The sequence below is a fragment of the Saimiri boliviensis genome, chromosome 5 (genome assembly GCF_048565385.1).
Source record: "Saimiri boliviensis isolate mSaiBol1 chromosome 5, mSaiBol1.pri, whole genome shotgun sequence".
Lineage (NCBI taxonomy): Eukaryota > Metazoa > Chordata > Mammalia > Primates > Cebidae > Saimiri > Saimiri boliviensis.
Window position 1 is genome coordinate 98,315,576 of NC_133453.1, and position 21,609 is coordinate 98,337,184.

Genomic DNA, 21,609 nt, shown 5'->3' on the forward strand with positions numbered 1-21,609 from the left:
ATACCCCCCTGCTAACCATATTGAAAACATTACCTCAAAAAGCATTTTATGCTGCTAACAACTCTGGCTGGAAAGTAAGAACATAAATGATAATCCAATTAAAGCACATTGGCTACTGCTTTTAATTGTTAGAAACAAATATTTTTCATCTAGTCACATGCATTTTCTTTCTGAAGATATTAAACTATTTTCAATAATTCTGCAAATATGATTTTTAGTATCCATTCTGGGCAACTTTGAGTCATAAGAAAGTAAAATTAAAAATATAAGATTTGGGGTCATGTTACTGATTCACTCAGTTACTTTTATAAAAACAAAACATTCAAAACATTCATTGTAAATAACTGCACAGGAACTAGGAAAATATCATGAGGTAGGGTCATGTGACATAGGGCTACCCTATGATTGTAAGGTAAATCAAAGAGAAACCCTTTGTATTTATAGTACAAGTCAACAAGCATTTTTTTTTTTTAAAGACATCATGAAGCTAAAGAAACTTTGCAATGATAGAGCAAAGGTAGATTCCAATTATTGTTCATGAAAAAACAAATGGAACATACATGCATTTATTCTTTTTAGTACTACAAGATGGGGAGTAATAGTAATTATGTGAGTGCTTAAAAGATGGTGCATGGATAAATCTAGAAACCATCATTTTCAGCAAACTGACACAAGAACAGAAAATCAAGTACCGCATGTTCTCACTCATAGGTGGTTGTTGAACAAAGAGAACCCATGGACACAGGGAGGGGAACATCACACACTGGGGTCTGTTGGAGGTGGGCAAGGGAGGGACAGTGGGTGGTGGGAAGGTTGGGGAGGGGTAACATGGGGAGAAATGCCAAATACAGGTGACAGGGGGATGGAGACAGCAAACCACATTGCCATGTATGTACCTATGCAAAAATCCCATGCGATCTGCACATGTACCCCAGAACCTAAAGTACAATTTAAAAAAAAAAAAAAGATGGTGTCGAGAATTCAGAGGGTTCTGGAATCCCAGTTCAGCACGCAGAATCAGGTGCAACTGGTGACATTCTGCAAGCTTTCCAACTTCTTCAAGCCTCAGTTTTCTTTTCTGTAAAATGATACTAATAATAGTTCTACTGATTGGGTTTATTGAAAGGATTAAATGAGTTAATATGTTAAGTGCTTAGCACATATTACACAATAAAATGGCATTATTTTAATTACTATTGGTTTTCAGTTTTTTAGAAATGTTATTTCATTGTATTCACAATTCTATGACATTTCCATGCCTTGGCACATTTACAAGGATAAAATACATTATTTTCTTCCATGTACCTTTAAGAAATATAACACTTACAGTTAGGAAAGAATGCATTCTTGGATTTAAAATGTGTGGACTGCTACAGGGGAAGAATGATGTTTAATGATTCTCAATAACTACGATTGCCTCCTTATAAGCAACATTCTTCTGTTTCCCTACTTACTATAGAAAATGTAAATGGTAGACATTTTCCAGTGGATACCCAGTGGTCTTAATGGCATTATTTGTTTGAGTTTCAGGTGCCGTGACCTGTGCTGCTGATATGTTCAGCTGCCAGGGCTCTCATGCCTGCGTGCCCCGACATTGGCTTTGCGATGGTGAAAGGGACTGTCCAAATGGAAGCGATGAGCTTTCCACAGCAGGCTGCGGTATGAACACTGGCCAGGGCTGTATGTCAAAGAAAACTGCTGCAGCATCCTTGGGCATTTGTTTTTGTAGTATTTGTCATATCACATTTCCCATTGCTTTTTCAATTCCTGGGACCATAGGTAGTATTGGACTTAATCAGGTGGGATCTTGTTATCACAGTAGTTCTTCAACCTCTTTAACTGCTGTTCAGTGTTTCAAACATGCACAGCTGGATTACCCATTTTAAAACCATTTTGATGAACACAGATTTATCATTTCACTTCTGAACTAATGTAACTGCACTTTGTGTGTACGAGTGCAGTAGGTTTGGTACTTTCTCTTTTGCGTCTTGCACCACCATCCCTCCTGAAGGCTTTTTGATTGTCTATTACAGAAACTCTGTGAATGACTTCTCTGATCCTAAATAATTACTGATCAGGAGGTCAGTAAACACCTATTAGTCCTATGGATAGGGTATTAACCCTTGGGTCATGTAAAAATAGTATGGATATAGCTGAATGAAGCTGAGGGATCAAAGGAGCACCTTTGGAGGTCAGACAATTTACTGAGTTTCTGACTCTAAGTCACCTCAGGAAATTTTCAGGGCATTACTCAACAGTAAAAATTTAGATAAATTCCTTTGCATGATCAGGACGATGAAGGGGCTGAATATTTGAATGCAGATCCCAAGGTCACATAGGGGATCTGTTGGGCTGAGCAATTTATTAGTAATAATGCAGTGAACTCTGCTTGTTAAAGTGAAATCTGCTAGTCATCTCTGCAATGGCTTGCATTCACATCTTTAAAGCACTGTATTTGAAGCTATAATGTGTGATTGTGTGTGTCTGTGTGTGTGTGTGTGTGTGTGTGTGTGTGTGTGCGTGCATGCAGTTGTGTGTATGTGAGGAATAAAGCAGAAAAGAAAAAAAGAAAACTTTGAGGCAGGCCTATTTGCACAGAAGTCATGCTATTGGTGTAGAATAATTCACTTTGATCTTGAAACTGATATGTGTGTCTGTAAAGGTCAATGGGGCCACTGAGGGCTACATAATAAAGGATTATGCATCAATTCAGGGATCCAGATGGTCCCAGTATGCTGTTGCTATTGTAGCAAGTTAACATTCTGGGAGGCACATTAACACTTTTGGACCACATGGGTACTATTAAGTAAATTCTGTTAAAATGCAGCAAATTGTACTCAAGTGATCTGAAAGTGTTAATGGCAAATAACTCACTGTTGCTCAGTGTTTTAAAGATTAATTCATATATTAGAGTTGGTATAATTCACCTGAGTTATCCAGGTTGGCACACAGTTCAAAGTTAGAGTTAGTAAAATCAGAGTTTTACTCTAATTACAACAGGCAATTGTTCATGCTACTTCTATGTGGCATCTATACAATTTTTAAAAATATATTTGTTAAAAATAAATCATGTCTGATTACATTTAAAACACCCTTTTGTTTTACAAACTCTGTGTCAATAATTTCTGAGATAAAGGCAGAGATTTATGGTTTTATGGAGCCTGTGGCAGTCTGGGGAGAGGGAGCTATAGGCAATGTGAAAGAATAATCATGATACCCATACCGTAAGTATTAAAGTGATGTATATAAAATATACTATGTCAGTCACAAATAAATGTTATGTAAAATATCCTACTAATATGTAAAATGCCATGAGAATGATTTCAAGAAAAGTGATGATATTATCTGAGTCTAGAAGGACAAAGAAAGAGAAAGATGTTTGACGGAGAGAATGGGGAAGTGGAAGTCACTTAAGTTTTTCAAGTACCCGTTATATGTCAATTATTGTGATTGTTGCTGTCATTTACATTATTGAATTCCCACAATATTGTAGTGAACTGTTTTGAGGAATCTGCCAGAAATAATTATTATATAACTAGGAGTTTAAAAAGCACCTAGACACTTGTTGAATACTTAAAATGAGCCAAATCTGCTTCACATACATTATCTAGTCCTTGTAAGAAATTTATCAGGTACATTTTATTATCCCTATTAAACAGATAAAGAAACAGATACTCTAAGAAGGTAAACTGCCTCCGTAAGGATACAAATATAAGAGCCACAGCCACTTTCTGCAAAGCCTTTCTCTTTCCAGTATTATGCAATACCATATAGCAGATTTTTTGCTATTTGCAATACCCCGAACCTTGAGTCCTACATAGCATTTACCTTTTAAATATAATAAAAGATTACTGAAAACCTTTAAATGAGTCTTACAAGCCTCTTATAACTCTATACATATGACATTAATTTTTTCTTTATCTGTACTAGTTATGTTCTTTCAAATTTTTGCTTAAATGTTATTAATCATTTGGCTCAACCATTTTTCCACTTGTTGGAATACTTGTGGATCAGTATTCATAAAGGGTCAATATTTCATTTCATCTGTGTGGGACTTATGGTGGGACTGATGACACCAAAGATTTTACTTTTACCTAATTCAACACCCCACTCTAGAAGTCACCAAAAAGTTTTGTTTTATTTTTTTAAAGACAATAGCATTCTAAACCTTCTTAGTTTTTTTTTTTTCACTTCCTTTGTGAATATTAGCATTGTTCTTTACAGGTCTATTTTTCACAAGGAAGCAACATTGTTATTATTTTACCAGAGTTACTGTAGGTATAAGTAAAGAAAAAAAGTCCATCATATTATTAGCTGAGATTATTTTTTCTAACATATGAACATTTGAATTCATCCTTCAGCAAATTTAAAATCGCTTGAAATTTCAGTGTCATTCCGGAATAGTTGAATTCATGAATACTAAATCTTTTAATTACGTGTATTTATATTCAGATACTCTAATATGTATATGTAATGATTAGCTTATCTGATGTATTGAATATTATGCAAATTTTTATTTTTCTCAGTAACTATGAATTATAGAATATGATTTTATATATTCCCCAAGCTCCTGATATGGGAGAAGATAACATATGTGCTCATCTAACTTTATTTTTTGTGATGTCTTTCTTAGCTCCCAATAATACTTGTGATGAAAACGCTTTCATGTGCCATAATAAAGTATGCATTCCCAAGCAATTTGTTTGTGACCATGACGATGACTGTGGAGATGGCTCTGATGAGTCACCACAGTGTGGTAAGTACATCTAAAACTTCATGAAGGAGATTCCTAGGCTAAGAGTCTTTTAAAATTAGTACGTAAATAAATAACTAATGGAAACACACAAACAAACACATTTCTTAGTGTCACCAGGAGCCAGTGAATTCAGTAACACACAATCACAGCACATATAACTTCTTTAAGCTCTAGTATAATTATACATTTATCATGCCTGTTTGTAATAGCTTTTTATTAGTAATACTGGAAAAATGTTTATAAATATGTCTTTGGGCCAGTTGCAGTGGCTCACGCCAGTAACCACCACACTTTGGGAGGCCAAGGCAGGTGGATCACCTGAAGTCAGGGGTTTGAGACCAGCCTGGCCAACACAGTCCATCTGTATTAAAAATACAAAAATCAGTCGGGTATGGTGACGTATGTTTGTAATTCAGCTACCTGGGAGGCCTAGGTAGGAGAATTGCTTGACCCCAGAAGGTGGAGGTTGCAGTGAATCAAGATCACACCGCTGCACTCCAGCCTGGGTGACAGAGTGAGACTCCATCTCAATCAATCAATAAATAAAATGTCTTTAGTTTGATGTAATTTGAAATACTTGAAATGTGAAGATAATATATGGCCACTTGTTCAATGGTATAGCCAAGTTAAATAGTTGAGTGAAAAAAAAGAATACAATTCAGAATTAGCAGAAAAACTGGATACTTAATATTTTTCCACCCTTTATCTTTTGATACATTCAATGAATTGTTAAAATTAAATATTACTATCATGAAATGATATTGCCCTTACATATATATTTTCTACACATTATATATAATATCTATACAACACATAACTTTAATGATAAAAATCAGTATATTAAAAATACTCAGTTGAAGCTGAAATCTTATGTGGACTTAGTGTATTCATAAAATATCTGAATGTATAGACATGAATAAATGTATGCAACGAAAAGCTGTGAACTTTACACATGCTCATGGAAGGCAACAGATTCAGCGCCTCCCTTTGTCCTCCTTGTGCAGTGTCTGTAGCCTTAGCCTTTGATTTGAATCTCATTAAAATTAGTGAATATCCATTTTTATGATTATTTCAGCATTAAATCATACATTTGACGTAATATTTTAAAGGCTACATCATAACACAAGATGTATAAATCTGAAACAAAGTTATGCTTGATTGAATATCTCTCCTCTGCTAGACATTATATTTGGTTGATTCAGAGATGAATGAGACAGAGAGGCCCCACTTGGAAAAATCACAGACGAATGGAAAAACTGGAAATTCAACATGACACAGTACTATAATATGTCAAATAGGAACAAGAATCGCAATGAGAGCAAAGCTGAGAAGAATCATTCTTGAGAAGGGTACCAAAGATAGAAGCAGAGAATAATATTAGTAATAAGAACTCCTATGTAATGCTAGAGGGCATGGTGTGGTGGTTAATAGCATGAACTCTAGAGCCAGAGAGCCTGGGTTCAAGTCCTGGATCTTTCATTTACTAGCTTTGTGACATTGAAAAGGTCACTTCACTACCCTGGACCTCATTTTTCCATCTGTAAAATATATTTAATAATGAGGCTTAAATGTTAGGACTGTTCAGAGAATTAAATGAATTTATATTTGTAAAGTTTAGAGCAGTTTCAGGAACAGTACATTCTATTTGTGTTTACAAAGACTGTACATTTAGATGGTCAAGTGATAGCAATTAGTCTTCTGTGAGGTAAGTGGAAGTTTAAAAAGTTGAAGTTAGATTTGAAAAAGGCTGAAATACAGTGTTAGAGAATCTGTATTTAATTATTTTGTCTCTCAGAGGCCAGTGAACTTTTTGAAACAAGAGAATGAAATGTTACAGTCACAATTTTGTTTTAGAACCATATTTTTTCAGCAGAGTGGGAGAAATACTGTCATGGAGCAAAGGTGCCAAACAGGGAAATAAAATAGTTAAGAGGTTATTGTGATAGTTCTGATGATTAATGACATGGTTTTGAACCAGGTTGGAAATGGTAGAATGGAAGGTACAGAATGTGTCAGACTTCATTTACAGTAGAACATAGAGGATAAAAGGGAATTTCTAGCTTGGATGACTTGGTGCTACTATTAATGAGTGTTAGAATGCAAGAGGTTAAGGGTCAATTTTGTTGATAAGATGTGAGATGTAATAAAGACTTTATTGTGGACATTTTGAATATAAGGTTTTAATCAGACAATTACAAAGCTATATAGTGAGTGTGTATGATTTAATTCTAGATCAGAAGTACAATGAGGACAAGTAATAATTATTTTCTGCCCATCAGCCTAAAGGTGACATGAAAATAAAGACTGAAGATTGAAGTTAGGGCTGCACTGGCAACATTTTAGGGTGGAACAGGAGAGGACTTCATACAGAAGAAAAAGAAGGGAAGAGCAAGATCAAAGTTGGAAAGACGCCCAGGAAAGTAGACTGTGAATATTAAGTCAGGAATCTCTTTCTAAGGTAGTGTGGTCAGAAGCATCAAATGCTGCAAAAAGGTGAAGTAAATAGGAGGTCGAGATCCAGAACTTGATACTTGGCGCTTGGTGTTTGTTATCTCTGAGAGGGATTTCAGAAGATAGAGGTCACAGAAATGAAATGTTGATTCATCACAGATGAACTAGAGGCAAGTAAGTGGAAGCAAGATTGGGCAATGAAGGGATGAGAAATGTGCTGATAAGAGGTACATAGATAGATTCTTATTGTTATTGGAAGATAGATTCTTATTGTTATTGGACTGGATAAGATTTCAGTGTATTTATTAAATGAAAAGAAGGAGCTAGTGAAAGTGTAGAGAGAGGGGAGAAATACTATGGAAATTGGGGCTATTTTAGACCTATCTACTTTAACAATTCCAATATGATAAGATTTTAAATTAAATATTCATTATTGAGTATATTTCTGTTGGAATTGTGTTTATTTGTTCAGCTATAAAAATCTTATCCCCACTCTTAAAACAGAACATTTACCCAGATTTATCAGAAAGTTCTACTAGGGATAACTATTTTAATTGTTCATAAACTTAGAAAAAATTCATTATAAAATATAATGAATATTCAAAATCAAATAAGTTGTACTTACAAATAGGCATAGATATGAACTTTAACAAATGATTTTTTCTATAATTTGAATAAAGTTTTTAGTGACTCAGAGAACCAATATATAAGATAATTATAGTAGTTTTTATGTATATTGCTCTAAAATTGACTTTTAGATTTTTCTAATTTTAACAATTTCTTTATATTTTGAATGCTGCTTTCTAAACATAAACATGATATCAGAGCTTCTGAGATTATCATTATAACTCAGAATCAGTTTATCCATATGTTCTGATATTATGGCTAACCAAGCTAATTCTAATAGCTTTTATTTTCATTTTTAATTCTAAGAGATACCACCAAGATCTAGATAATAAGTGAAGAGAATGGTATAGCCAAGTGTCACTTTCTAGTTTCCTCACCTTGAAACAGTAAGAATGTCTGTTCCCAACTTGAGTTTTTGGCCCATAGTCCTACTTCCAAACCACAAACATCTCTTGCATCTATGACCACTGTTACAGAAAGAAATGAGAAACATCTCTTATAGGAGATATGGGTAATCCACATTAATTGGGTGAAGTATACATTGAGGAGATGGCATTTTATTAGTATTTATTATGTAAATTAGTCAAATGTTTTTTCTCTGTCTCTAGGATACCGACAGTGTGGTACAGAAGAATTTAGATGTGCTGATGGGCGTTGTCTTCTAAATACTCAATGGCAGTGCGATGGAGACTTCGACTGTCCTGACCATTCTGATGAAGCACCTTTAAACCCAAAGTGTAAAAGTGCAGGTACAGAAGTATATACAATACCATGTTTATTCTAAAGTGTTTTCAATGGGAAAATTGTGATTTTCTGTCTAGTATAGTGTTCAATGAAAGAAAATGCAAATTATTAAGCATGTGATATTTCTAGTGACACCATGTAGGAAACTAGTAATTGACTATGTGGGAAGGTAGTTTTAGAAATTTAAGTCTGTGCCAAAAATATAAAAATCTGAGGCAATGGTCCTGCTGAATTCACCATCCTGTCTTCCCCACTGCCAAAAATTCATTATTTCTTGATATATTATTTTATGTAAGAATAATTTCACTTAGTTGATCTATTAGAAAATTCAAATGCAAAAAAGTTAAAATTTACTGAGAAGTGGTCTGTATTATTCATAATTAGGCAAAATGAGATAAATTGCATATCATTTGAGGGTAATATATAAATATATTAAAAACTTGTTCTGTTTATCACTTCTCTATTCCAAATACTAAATATATAATCATATAGAATACACTCAATAACTTTTTTTCTCATGGTCTTTACATGATAACAGGCTTTCTTTTAGCATGTATGTTGATGAGTATTGTTCAAGTCATCCAGCTATTTTCCTTAGCTGTATTTGGAAACAACTATTATTCACAACTGATGTCCGTTTTATACCCTGACTTCAGAATGTTAATATTATATTCCCAGAAACAAAAAAAACTTAGGAATTACCTACCTATTCTAGATTCTTAAATTTTAGTGACATATAATTTCTCAGAGACCTGTGGCTTGAGGGAAATGTCAAACTATCAGTATGCTTTTGAAGTCATTCTTCACAATATAGAGGAGGCAGAAATAGTTCATTAATTTTACTATGGATGTTTATTTTGATAATTGATTCTCATGATCACGCTAGATTTGCAGTAAGTGTGGAACATGAAAGTACAGCTTGCCCTTGGTTCTCTGTACTTTATGTATAAAATATTATACTGAATATGTAAAATATTTTATATATACATATATTTAGTATGATTTTTGACAGATAAGTTTATCATATTTGTGAATGCTTTCAACAATTGTAGTATAAAACAGTGGCATGCCCTTTATGTTCCATTTGTTTTATTTTTTTTTTCCAGAACAGTCATGCAACAGTTCATTTTTTATGTGCAAAAATGGCAGGTGCATTCCCAGTGGAGGTCTTTGCAACAATAAGGATGACTGTGGCGATGGTTCAGATGAGAGAAACTGCCATATAAATGAATGTTTGAGTAAGAAAGTCAGTGGCTGTTCTCAAGACTGTCAGGACCTTCCAGTCAGTTATAAGGTAGGTACTCATCAAAAGTAGCAAATCATATGATACACTAGAATTTGAGATCAAGAAAACTATTTAATCCAATATAGAAGAAAAACTTAAAAGCCATCATAATATTAAAACTAATTAAATGGAGAGTGTCTATATAAGGATGCCATAATATAGTAGTGTGATATAAAAGTTGTGAGAATATAATTAAGAAGACAAAAATAAAATTAAAGGATTTTCAACATATTCAGAACATAAAGGAAATGAATAAGCCAGGGAAGACTAGTGGTCAGGGACAATACTATGTTAATAGCTGTATAAATATCTATTTAACTCTTAAGTTTCCATTTCTTCCCTCATTCTCTCTTCAGTACATCTTTGAAGTAGAATGGGCTAATCATTTATTTACTACAACACTGGAGAATACAGTATTCTTCATATGAACAAGAATTTAAAAACATAAAACATGAATTATTTGGACTTAGTATGAAGACACTAAAAATAAATCATGTGTAATATCCTAATTGCTTTTTGTAAATACCATTTTCCTGAGGAGGGTGATTTGCTGACAGAATTGCTGGACAGAAATAGCTTCTAAAACCATCTCTGTTACAGTATTTTGGAATAGTGGACACAAACTAACAAGGTAGAAATGTAAAGTTGTGTAAGGTTAAAGTCAATTTTGTAAGTATGGTAAAACCCCATTAAGAGCAACTCCTTTGAAAATCAGTGTTTTTAATGCAGCAACAATTCTGTTTGAATCTTCAATAGGACATAACTACTATAAACAACAGAGGCAGTCTAATGAAAATTAAGACCATTACAGCTGTTAGATTTTTGTTCTACTGTGTTCTACCTGGGAGGACTGTGCATATGTAAGGATATAACAATTTATCAAGAGAAACCATGATGAATTGGAGTGTATCCAAATTTGTATATTCAGAAACATTAGACTGGATATATGGTCTCCAGTCTTCCTCTGAAGACTGGAGCACGTCTTCAGAAGTTCTGCGTAGATCAAAGATAATTTGCTAGCTATATTCACATACCATACGTGAAGTACCATAATAGGAACCCTACTTAATCTGAGTTGTTTAGAAGATTGGAATTAAGAGTTGGAAAGCAGATTCTGTTCAATACAAGGAAGAAGTTTCTAACGTTAGAACTCTTTATATTGGAATGAACCACATCACACATCACCAATGAAAGTGTTTTTACAGTTGCTAAAAGACCTTGTTTAAAGGATGATAGATAATTTGTGTATGGCAAAAATGTTGGGCCATTGTTCTTGCCAGCCTTAGCATGCTATGACAAGCCAATTCCATCTAACGGTAAATTCAACTAAACAACCAATTTTCAGTTTTTAAGTTCTGAATTTCTGGTATTATTAACTTAGCTACATTGGTTAGTATCTTACTGTATGTAGGCATAACATAAAAACCACAATAATCAATTCCTCCCTGCAAAAATTAGAAATAAAAGACTGAAACACCACAAAAGTTACATATATTATAAAAAACGTTTTTAGACCCAATATTATATTAAGAAGAAGTGGTTAAACTTATAAACTTAGAAGAAGAACTTATTCACAAACAATATATTACAAGCAGAAAGAAACAAAGCAAATGAGCCAGTACATCTTTTAATGAGATGAGAATGCATCAAATAATTAATTTTGGCAGTAACTATTTTAAAAACCAGTGAAGCAGAAAAGAAATGTTATTGGTGACTGTGTACTATTAACATAGAAATGTTTCCTGAATACATCAGGAAATGTGTTTTAGAATTATCGCAGGTGACTAATTAAAATTTGTAGTCATGGCATTATAAATAATTATTTAGTTCTAACATATATACAGTTATCTACTATATAATGATGCTGCCTGGTCAACATGTGCTGCCTATACAGTGGTGGTCCTATAGAATTATAATACTGTATTATTACTGTACCTTTTCTAAATGTATGGTGAGATATGTTTAGAGACAAATACCATTGTGTTACAATTGCCTACTGCATTCAGTATCATAACAAGCTGTACAGGTTTGTAACCTGGGAACAATAGGATCTACCATATAACTTAGGTGCTTGATGGCCTATACCATTTAGGTTTGTGTAAATACGCTCTATGATGTTAACACAATGAGAAATCACCTAACAGAGCAATTCTCAGAATGTTTCCCTGTCATTAACTGATGCATGGCTGTGTGTGTGTGTGTGTGTGTGTGTGTGTGTGTGTGTGTGTGTGTGTGTGTTTATGTTCTATGTGATATATTTCAAAGCAGGTTTATTTGTATTTATTCCATGTGTATTTAATGTCTGTGATAAACTTGGTGGTAACTTTCAAAACGTATAGAATATCAATTGTATACCTTGTGACATAACATCAAAATTAAGGTTTGATGTTTTTTTAATTGCCTTCATATAAGAGTATTAGCACAAAGCTGTACCATATTTGGAAAGTGCTATTGGTAGAAGACAATATCATCCAGAAAAACATGTAAGTCATAGTTGTTTTAAGTATCTTGAAAGATTCCTTACACATAAATACTTGTTTATTAATACTTTATAAATGCCCATGTTTTCATTTTGTCTTCTCAAGAAGCCATAGAATGAAGTGATAGTTCTAGTTAAAATAGACAAAAGTATTTGATCCTTCACAAGGTGTGTGCTATGTTATCAGACAGAATTGCTAAGGTGTTTTAAAATATATACACGTGTCAAAGCTAATAAATAACAAAAAACATCTATTGATAGAAATGTGACTTGTGCAAAAATTCAAGATGAGACCAGAATCATAAATAGAAAATTAAAGCAAAAGTTGAAACAAAATATTTTACATATTGTGTTTATATTTTTGTATGTGTATGTATATACACACATATATTTAGCACACAAATATTGGTTATATATATATGTCAATTTGTTGATAGGAAACTGAGTAAAAAGCTTATGTACAACAAGTTGCTTCTGCTACACTGGGAAAATATGTGAGCCGATAGGTTTCTCTTTCTAGATAATGGGAAAAATATTCAGCAACCTACTTCTCCTTGTTATATAAGCAGAACATGACAAGAAATCATCCTCCAAATTCTGCAATAAAATGAAAATTGCTTACAAAAGCAAAATTTAGAACTTATGAACTGTGGACAATTTGCATGTTTGCAGTAAAACAAATACACTGTATCTAAGTATTCAAAAGGGAATAATAACATTTAACTCAAGCAAAAATCTTATTTTGATAGAAAGGATAATTTACCATGTAAAAATAAATGTACTTCTGGGAGGAAAAAAAGTTATGATGTATATAGTAGAAAGAAAATGATCAATATTTGTCATGTCACTTGAAAAGCTGCAAAGAAATTTTCTTGAGAGAAATAGGAGAGAATTAGTTATTATTTTGTTAGTTATATTTTCTTACAAAAATTAATGTAACTCAGGAAAATTCTAAGTAATTTGGAATGGTGAGAAATTTAAGATGAGGCTGAATACATGTAAATCTCAGTTTCATAAAAGTTGTCCTTTTAAGTAAAAGAGAACATTCTAATCATATTTTCTATAAAATATATTTGAAAATGCAAAAGATCAGTATTTTATTTCATTCAATTTGTTAAAGCTAATCTGGTAGAATTTCCTACAGATGTCTTTTTATTATTTGGGAACAAAAATGTTTTTATTAAAATAAGATCAGCAGATTGAGTTATAAATTATCTTTTTATAAATGTTCTTTCAAACAAAATGAAAAAATTCTAAAAATTTACTCTAAACTTTAAATGTTGTTTATACAATTTTTTATTACAGTAACAATCAATTTTACTTTCATAAAATTAATTTTTCATTGTGTGTTTTTATCCAATCCATCTGTTTGGTATAGTACTTGTAGAAGCCTGACACGAGGCATTCAAAGTGATTTTCAGAAACACCATTACAATGGTGAGGCACTTTGTTTCATTAGATAATACTATTTTAGAGGAATTCTACACATTCTATAAAATTTCCTTTCGTTTGTCCTAAAGTGACTCTTGATTCAACACTGCTCTGTGTATACTAATCAAACCTCTGGCTTCCTGACTACATGATCACTTGACTTAATTTTTAAACCTATCTGTTGATTACTAGTCTGTGAAATTTCTTATTTTCTTTTAAAAAAATATTTATTTTAAATATTTGAGTAAAAATATATAACATAAAATTCACCATTTTAACCATTTTTTTATGTGTACAGTTAATGGTATTAAGTATGCCATTTTCTCTGGCCATAGTTAAGTGCCAGTTCCTCCTGGTGGCACGATGGGTCTTCTCAAGAAAAGTAATATTGTCAGTCAGTGAGATATAATGAAGGAGTTTGGGAAATCAAGTTGTGGCTTTTGCCTTCATTTTAACCCACTGGCCTGCTAAGTGGGTTCTAGAGATTTTAAAAGTCCATTATAATTTCTGGGCATTATTAGATAAATGTTGGTGTCAATTGTTACAGGTGAAAGTGCTGAGAGCTTAAAAAGTTTTATTTCTTGTAAACAAAATTGGGGAAATACTTATTTATCTTTTAATACTTTCAGATGAAATTGATGTTACTTTGTTGCTTTTTTCCCCAGTATTGAAAACATTTCTTGTACTTAAAAAATAATTCTACTCATAAATTGTTTGCCGATTATTTATTAATATGGACATGTAACACTCTAATATCTTTATTAATAAATTCAAAACTCTGCCATCACTTTTATCCTAGAATAAATGATCAATTTTATCTAGATTTTGAAATATTTTCTATGGAGAACTCTTGAATGCTAGTTACTTTTAACAACTCTGAAATCCTTCTTAACTCACCATCCTACTAAATACTTAGAATTTCCTTTATTCGAAGACCACTAATCAGTCTTAATGACGATTAGTATTGCCATAATGATCTGATCAAGTATAGGTTCATTTTCTGTAATAATGATTCTCACCTGCTACTTGGCAGGGACTGATAAAAGAACTGAATAACAATGACCAATCAAAGTACCTCATCCATAAGAAGGCAAAAAAGTACATGTGGTATAATGTTTGTACTCTGAGAGTTGACATACCAGTTAGTTAATATCATGTGTCATCAGAAGGACAACTAGAACATGATAGAGATGCTGAAGGAAAGATTTGCTTATACAAACTAATTTAGGTATTCAGATAAAAAACGACTGCATTCATACTGCTGTTTATTCAGACACCCACATATCTAGGTATGGAATCAAACACAGTCAATAAATGTTAATTGAGAATTACTATGCATTAAAATTTTCAGTGTGTCCAACATCTTCTGCTGACCTTATCTAAACAACTTCATCTTCATGCTATTGGATTTCTTATCAACTAATTAAGGATAATATTAGATTGGTACAAAAGCAATTATAATTTTTGCCATTAAAGGTAATTTCAAAAGCCACAATTACTTTTGTACCAACCTCATAATATCTACATTACAGATTTCTATACTGCTCAAATGAAATAATGTATATGACAATGTTAAAAACTTTCAAAACTCTGTGTAAGGATTAATTCTTATAATTGCTAAAATCTAAAAAGACAATGTAATGCAACAGAAAAATAAGTAGAAAGTTTCACTCTGCTTTTTGCTTTGCTAATCTCTAAACACATGACATTAGCAATGTCAATTAACTTTTGCAATCTTGCCAACTTTCAAAGATCAAATGAAGATATTTGGGAGAATGCTTTCTAAATAACTTTACATAATATACGTAATTCCCATCAGAGATCAAATGCTGGGAGACAGAAAGACTTGCCTTTATTTATTTTCAAGTACTTTTCTTGCTTAATGCTAAAGAGATACCCAATAGGAAAAGATAGTGACAATGATATGTATTGATTATGCTCGTTTTTCTTTTCCCAGTGCAAATGCTGGCCTGGATTCCAACTGAAGGATGATGGCAAAACATGTGTAGACATTGATGAATGCTCTTCAGGCTTTCCCTGTAGCCAGCAATGCATCAATACATATGGGACTTACAAGTGCCTCTGTACAGATGGATATGAAATACAACCTAATAACCCAAATAGCTGCAAATCACTCTCAGGTATCACATTGAACTTGTCCACTGATCCAACCTCAGTTGTACATATGGATCCTGAATTTTATAGCCATTCTTATTGAATTCACTCCTCCTTGATGTTTCTGAAAAATCAAAATTCTTCTCTACTTTCCTTGATATGGGAATCTGTCACTCTGATTTTGTATGCTGTGTTTGTAATAACATCGCCTTATGGCCTTGTGAATTATTGAGTGTTTTCTAGATTTTGAGAGTGCTCACAAGGAAAAAGAACTATCTCTAGCACTGCTTCCTGCTGAATCACATGTTCTTGGGAGCAGGTTTGACCAAAACTGTTAAAAACACTATTGTGACATTATTATATTTTTCATTCTCCCCTCAACCACACATACTCATACATGTGTGCTAGAGAGAACAACAGGTAAATAATAAGAAACAACAGAAGTAATAATAAATCAGCTATAAAGAACTATTTGAATTCTTCCAGGAATTCCGCAAATATTATTAAACTTCTGTTTATTCCAAGTAGGGTGTTTGAGCCTGTAAATTATAAATTTAATAAAGCATGGCCCATAACTTTAATCCATTAGGCAAGAAATGACACACATTGAAATGATACGAAGCAATAATACGATGATGATCGTTAAATGGGCAAAAAATGGTGACTAAGGGCGTCTCCATTCTCCTTGTTTTTAAGTACAGTGAATCAAATAGTATTGCCAATTTCTTATACAAATGTTCGTAAGTAGCAACATTTAACACATAGCTGTTTTCTCAACTACTTTAATAGAATAGCTATCAGGATGTTAATTTTAAAATATTTTTTTAACTAGCTAAAACTCTACACATTATGGAGAAAAAAGAAAAAAAATTCTTTCAGTTTTTCATTCAGCTGTCACTTATTCTTATCCTTCCCTGAATCAACTTGAGGACTATTAGGAGCCCATTGTTTATCTACCAACCTCCTTGCTTTGGTCCATCTTAATGCTTTCTACATAATGCATTTAGTGACCTGGGACAAAATGAAGAGATTAAATCTTAAAATGGACCATGTTTTCATTACTTTAGGCGTTAATATAGGATTGTGTAGAGGAGAGGAATTCTAATGATTAAAATACGGGTCTTGTTATATTATGCATCCACACCATAGTTGTTTCTCATTAGCAATTATACTGAGAAACTAATAAAAATTTTAAATATAAAAATGTGTTCTTAAACATTTATGCTTGTTAAAGCATAAATCTTGCACTAAAGACAATTTTTAAAAATGAAATATGTTTAAGTTGTAAAGAACAGAATTACCTAAGCAGTGAAGTAAAACATGACTGATTAAGTGTATCTTTATAATGGAGAAATATACTGATAGAATGGCAAGGCACATTCAACTTGAGAGCCAATTCTGTGTTGAAAAGTATTCTCAGTCTCAATCTGGCCTCAAAAAGAAGATGGGAATGACTAGTTTGGGATGCCATCAAGGATGGTAGAAGGGGGTATCTAATAAGAGTGTCATAGTATATGTGGAAATCTGATGTCATACCTTTGGTATTACATATTAATTTCAAAACTAAAAGACAAAGGGAGGAAAATAATTTCAAATAATTTTAAAATGACAATAACTCTAACAATAAATAATTTACAATAAAACCCACATTCAATTATATGAAGTAATTACTTAAGTGTATTTTTCTAATTTTTATCAACATTAAGTTTGTTCATTTGGCAAATAAGTTTATGAATGTGTGTTAGAAAAAAAAGATGTTAAAATGTTTGAACAAATTTTTCATCAAATGGATCTAGGATTATAACCACTGAAAATGTGGTCAAATTGACTTTGCATGATTTAGATATATATTTAAATAAATATAAAAGAAAATCCTTCTGAAGTTATCTTCTTCAAGAAATCATTTTGTTTCCAAAAAATTCTGAAGAGAAAACCAAACACTAATTGTTTAGACGATTTCCTGTGTAATGAGCATGGTCAGCTCTTTATCATGCTCTGTCCTAGATTCTAAAACAAATGAGATAATAAAAGACATTGGACAAGCTGATAAGAAAGAAATAAGGACTATTAAAGCATTAAAAAAATAAGACTCATGGAGAAAGGTAAAATTAATAAACAAATATTTTAGAACCTGGAGTTCAGAAATTATTTAAGACAAGCCCTCAGGCAGGTAAAAGAGTATATATATGCAACGACACTCTTGGTCTTCATTGAGGTCATCCTGAGAGCATTAGCCAGTTGATTATCAAGAAAAAAAATTCCGATCAAAAGAATGTTTTCACTGTACTGTAGGTTTCTAAGGCAGGTAAGATTATCTTTTTCTGCAATTCATGCAGACAATCAGAATTTAACAGCAGATATTTTCCGCTGATTCCAAATAAACTATCTGAATGCCAAGGATCAGGGTAAGTAAGGGATGCACTTAGAATTTTCTAGATTTTCTGTACTGCCTGGGTGTGTGCAGCCTTTTCATTCTACTGCCAACTAGGTTGCTCAGTATGATTCTTTAAACCGTGAACCTACCAGATCAGCACTACATTTGAAATCACATTGCTGCTAAAGTAACCTGAAATAATACAGAGGGGAGAACCATAAATACTTAAAGCCTAATATGTTCTTTGTGTTGGTGTTTAGATGAAGAACCTTTTTTAATTCTTGCTGATCATCATGAGATAAGGAAAATTAGCACTGATGGCTCCAACTACACACTTTTAAAACAGGTATGACATTCCCAAGATGACTCTGTAACATTTAACATGGGTACTCAGTATGTATTAGAGCTGTAGAAGTACCTAGCTATTAGAATATGTGAAGCATACTTTTAGTTGTCAGGAAAAATATTTTCTTTGAACATATTTAGTTCGTATCTGTTCTGCTACAAATTTATTTGTGCCTCAAACTGTATAATAGTGACACAAATATATGAAAGCAGGGTCTAGAACAAGGTGCCAAAATTAAGGTAATTTCTTATTTTTCTAGTATGTTTATGCCAGTTTTAAGTATAAATGAAGAACACCATTCCTGTAGTGTATTTTCAGCAACATAAGGAAGATTTACTTAACTAAAAATATTTTTGCTACTCATTGATAGATTCCTCCACTGCTTTTTATGAGTTTCATTCATTTTCTTCAGGATTTAGTCTTAAGTGTAAATATCCACTAGCTAGTAGGATATTGACCCATACTGACAGAGTTGGATTTTTTAGTCTTCCTCTATGTCACAGGTTAAAAATAAGCATTTCAGATGAAAATTCAGATTTCTGGCTACTCAGAAAAAAAACAGAAAAGTGTAGTAATGCAGGGCTTACATTCTTGGTTGGTCAAAATCCAAGCTGTGTAGCAGGTGCTACATCGATGTGGAGACCGGCTCTCCATTTCACCAGTGTTTTCAGACTTTCCATGTGCTTAAGACATGTACTCTTGCCTTATCCTGAATAGCCATGAGGTTTACACCCTTGCTCTAAGTGTGGAGTGTGCCACCAACATGTACCATATTATACTGCTTCTATCTTTAATTTTGGATTTTACAAGACTGAGTAAAATATAAAATATTTGTATGTTGTGTATAAAAATTAACAAAAATTTAATTAAAATATAAGAATGCACAACTATTTCTTTAAGACATAAATAATATAAGAGCAATACTTAAGGAGAAAACATATATATAAAGTATACATAACTGCTTCAAGGTGGAAAGGTTTTGGCTGCCCAGATAGTTTCCTACTTTATCTAACTTAGTTTAATATATTTTCCTGTATTTTTAAACATTTTCCTGTGCTTTTAAACTTATATCAAAATTATTAAATTTAAAAAGTTGTCTTTCTTGGGATATGACTTCACACCCCTTTTAGTCCTTTCTATAAATTCAAAGTTAGGTGCTTCAGCCACTTACTTTCTTGTATAGTCTCAGGAACAAGGACATGTTTATTTTTTTTCACTAGGTTATTGTTTTATATATACACATATACATAGCATTCTGATCATTTAGAATCTATGTCAGTTTAAAGGAATAAAGTTCTCTCTTTAGAATACTCTTATTTTTAAGCTCAGCTGAACCATAAGGTTGACTAATATAGAACGATATTCATTGTCTTCATGACAGAGCTATAATATAGCTTTGGTGATAGCTTCTTGCTTTGTTTTCCAATCCTGTAGCACAGGATATCTCTACCAGTATTCCTTTTGTTGTCTTTCACAGATAATGTGTTGTCAGAAATTGTTCTTAATGGAACAAAATGATTTTTTTCCTCTATGCATCGTTTAAGTCTATTTCACATAACAGAGCCACTTTAATGCACACTTTAATACAGCTCTTTTCTTCTGGTGCTATCATTTTAGACTGTTGCTGGTCATTAGTACCTAAGTGGGGATGAGTGTCAGATACTTTCTTAGTGCAGTACATATGGGAATGAAGAGGCAGTGAGGATGATGAAGATGCTTGTGAAGGATCTGAACACACCTGTGTATATGGAAAGCAATTGTTAATGGTGTCCATTGAATAAGGAAACAGAGGCCCAAAGAACCCATGGGAAGCTTTCTGTCCAATTTTGCCTATGGGCTACTGGGAGTATGTCATTTCTTTCAGGGAACATATTTTTGCTCACAGTTTTATCACAGCATTACAGAAATTTTAAAGGAGTTCTAGGCAGTAGAAACCATCGTCTTTTTCCTGAGAGTCTGTCTACATATGCAAAATGAAATAGAACACAGAAGTAATTATCTCTGCACATTTTTCTCACAGCCAGAATAACTGAAAAGACAATATCCTTGTCTTACCTATTTGGAACTTTTATATGTAGCTGATTAGAAAGAATGATTTATTCTAATATCACAAATTTTATTCTCTTTGTTATAATCAGTAACAATCTCATAATGTTTTATTGCATGAAATTATAATAACCGATGTAAATTTTTCTTGCCCTCTATATTCTACAACATAATTGTAGTAAGGTCAGCTATAACTTAAACTGACATACTATATTTAGAAACTGTACTTTAATGATGTACATTTTGGGAATGAAAATTAATCAAGTACCTTTTCAATATATTATCTAATTCAATTGGAACGGTGTCTTTATTCCAGTAAAATTGTGTAGAGAAACAAAACACAATTTCCTAAATTAATCATCTCCAACCAAAGGGTGCAAGTCTTTAGCTACGGAAATGAAAGAAGCAAATAGGGTTTTGATGAAACCAATTTTCAGCTCTGAAACTACTAGGATGACTCTCGTTGTTAGACATGATTTTGACCATGCCCCTGGGTGTTTTAATGTTCCTTGCGTGTGATTCTGCAAAGAGACCATTGCACTGTTTTTCTGTGGGGATTAAGGGTAAAGCTGTAGAAAAATGACCAGCTTGGCTAGATAGATATGTTAGAATTTAGAGCTTCAATTTTTCTGCATTTGCAGCTTTAATTTATTTTAGTTGACTTGCTAAATTTGGAATTGGATTTTTATTATCTAAATTGATTATTATGAAGAAGGAATAGGATAATTCTGCCATGACTGGGGATTGTGGTTATATTTTTGCTAAAGTTAGAGACAAGTTTATCTCTACTTTTTCCCTGTAAATCTCTCTATTTTAGCCACCAGAATTGCCAAGCCATCACAGAATCCTAACCTATTTACATTATTGCTCTGGAAAGAAAAGCAGTGGAACAGAAATGATATTATAAACTACTATTGAAATGAATTTACTAAGCCCTCTACAAACTTGTCTGGAA

At 32.6% G+C, this 21,609-nt stretch overlaps 1 protein-coding gene across 4 annotated transcripts in view; it reads left to right on the forward strand.

Moving 5' to 3' along the window:
• LRP1B (LDL receptor related protein 1B) overlaps nucleotides 1-21,609 on the forward strand; it is a 1,884,038-nt gene that overhangs the window by 1,612,196 nt on the left and 250,233 nt on the right. For all 4 annotated transcript variants that reach the window (XM_003921997.4, XM_074399735.1, XM_074399736.1 and 1 more), the window contains 6 exons: nucleotides 1,531-1,659; nucleotides 4,634-4,756; nucleotides 8,443-8,583; nucleotides 9,685-9,872; nucleotides 15,731-15,914; nucleotides 18,523-18,608. In XM_003921997.4, the coding sequence (XP_003922046.1) occupies nucleotides 1,531-1,659; nucleotides 4,634-4,756; nucleotides 8,443-8,583; nucleotides 9,685-9,872; nucleotides 15,731-15,914; nucleotides 18,523-18,608 (851 nt within the window). The remainder of the gene's footprint in view (nucleotides 1-1,530; nucleotides 1,660-4,633; nucleotides 4,757-8,442; nucleotides 8,584-9,684; nucleotides 9,873-15,730; nucleotides 15,915-18,522; nucleotides 18,609-21,609) is intronic.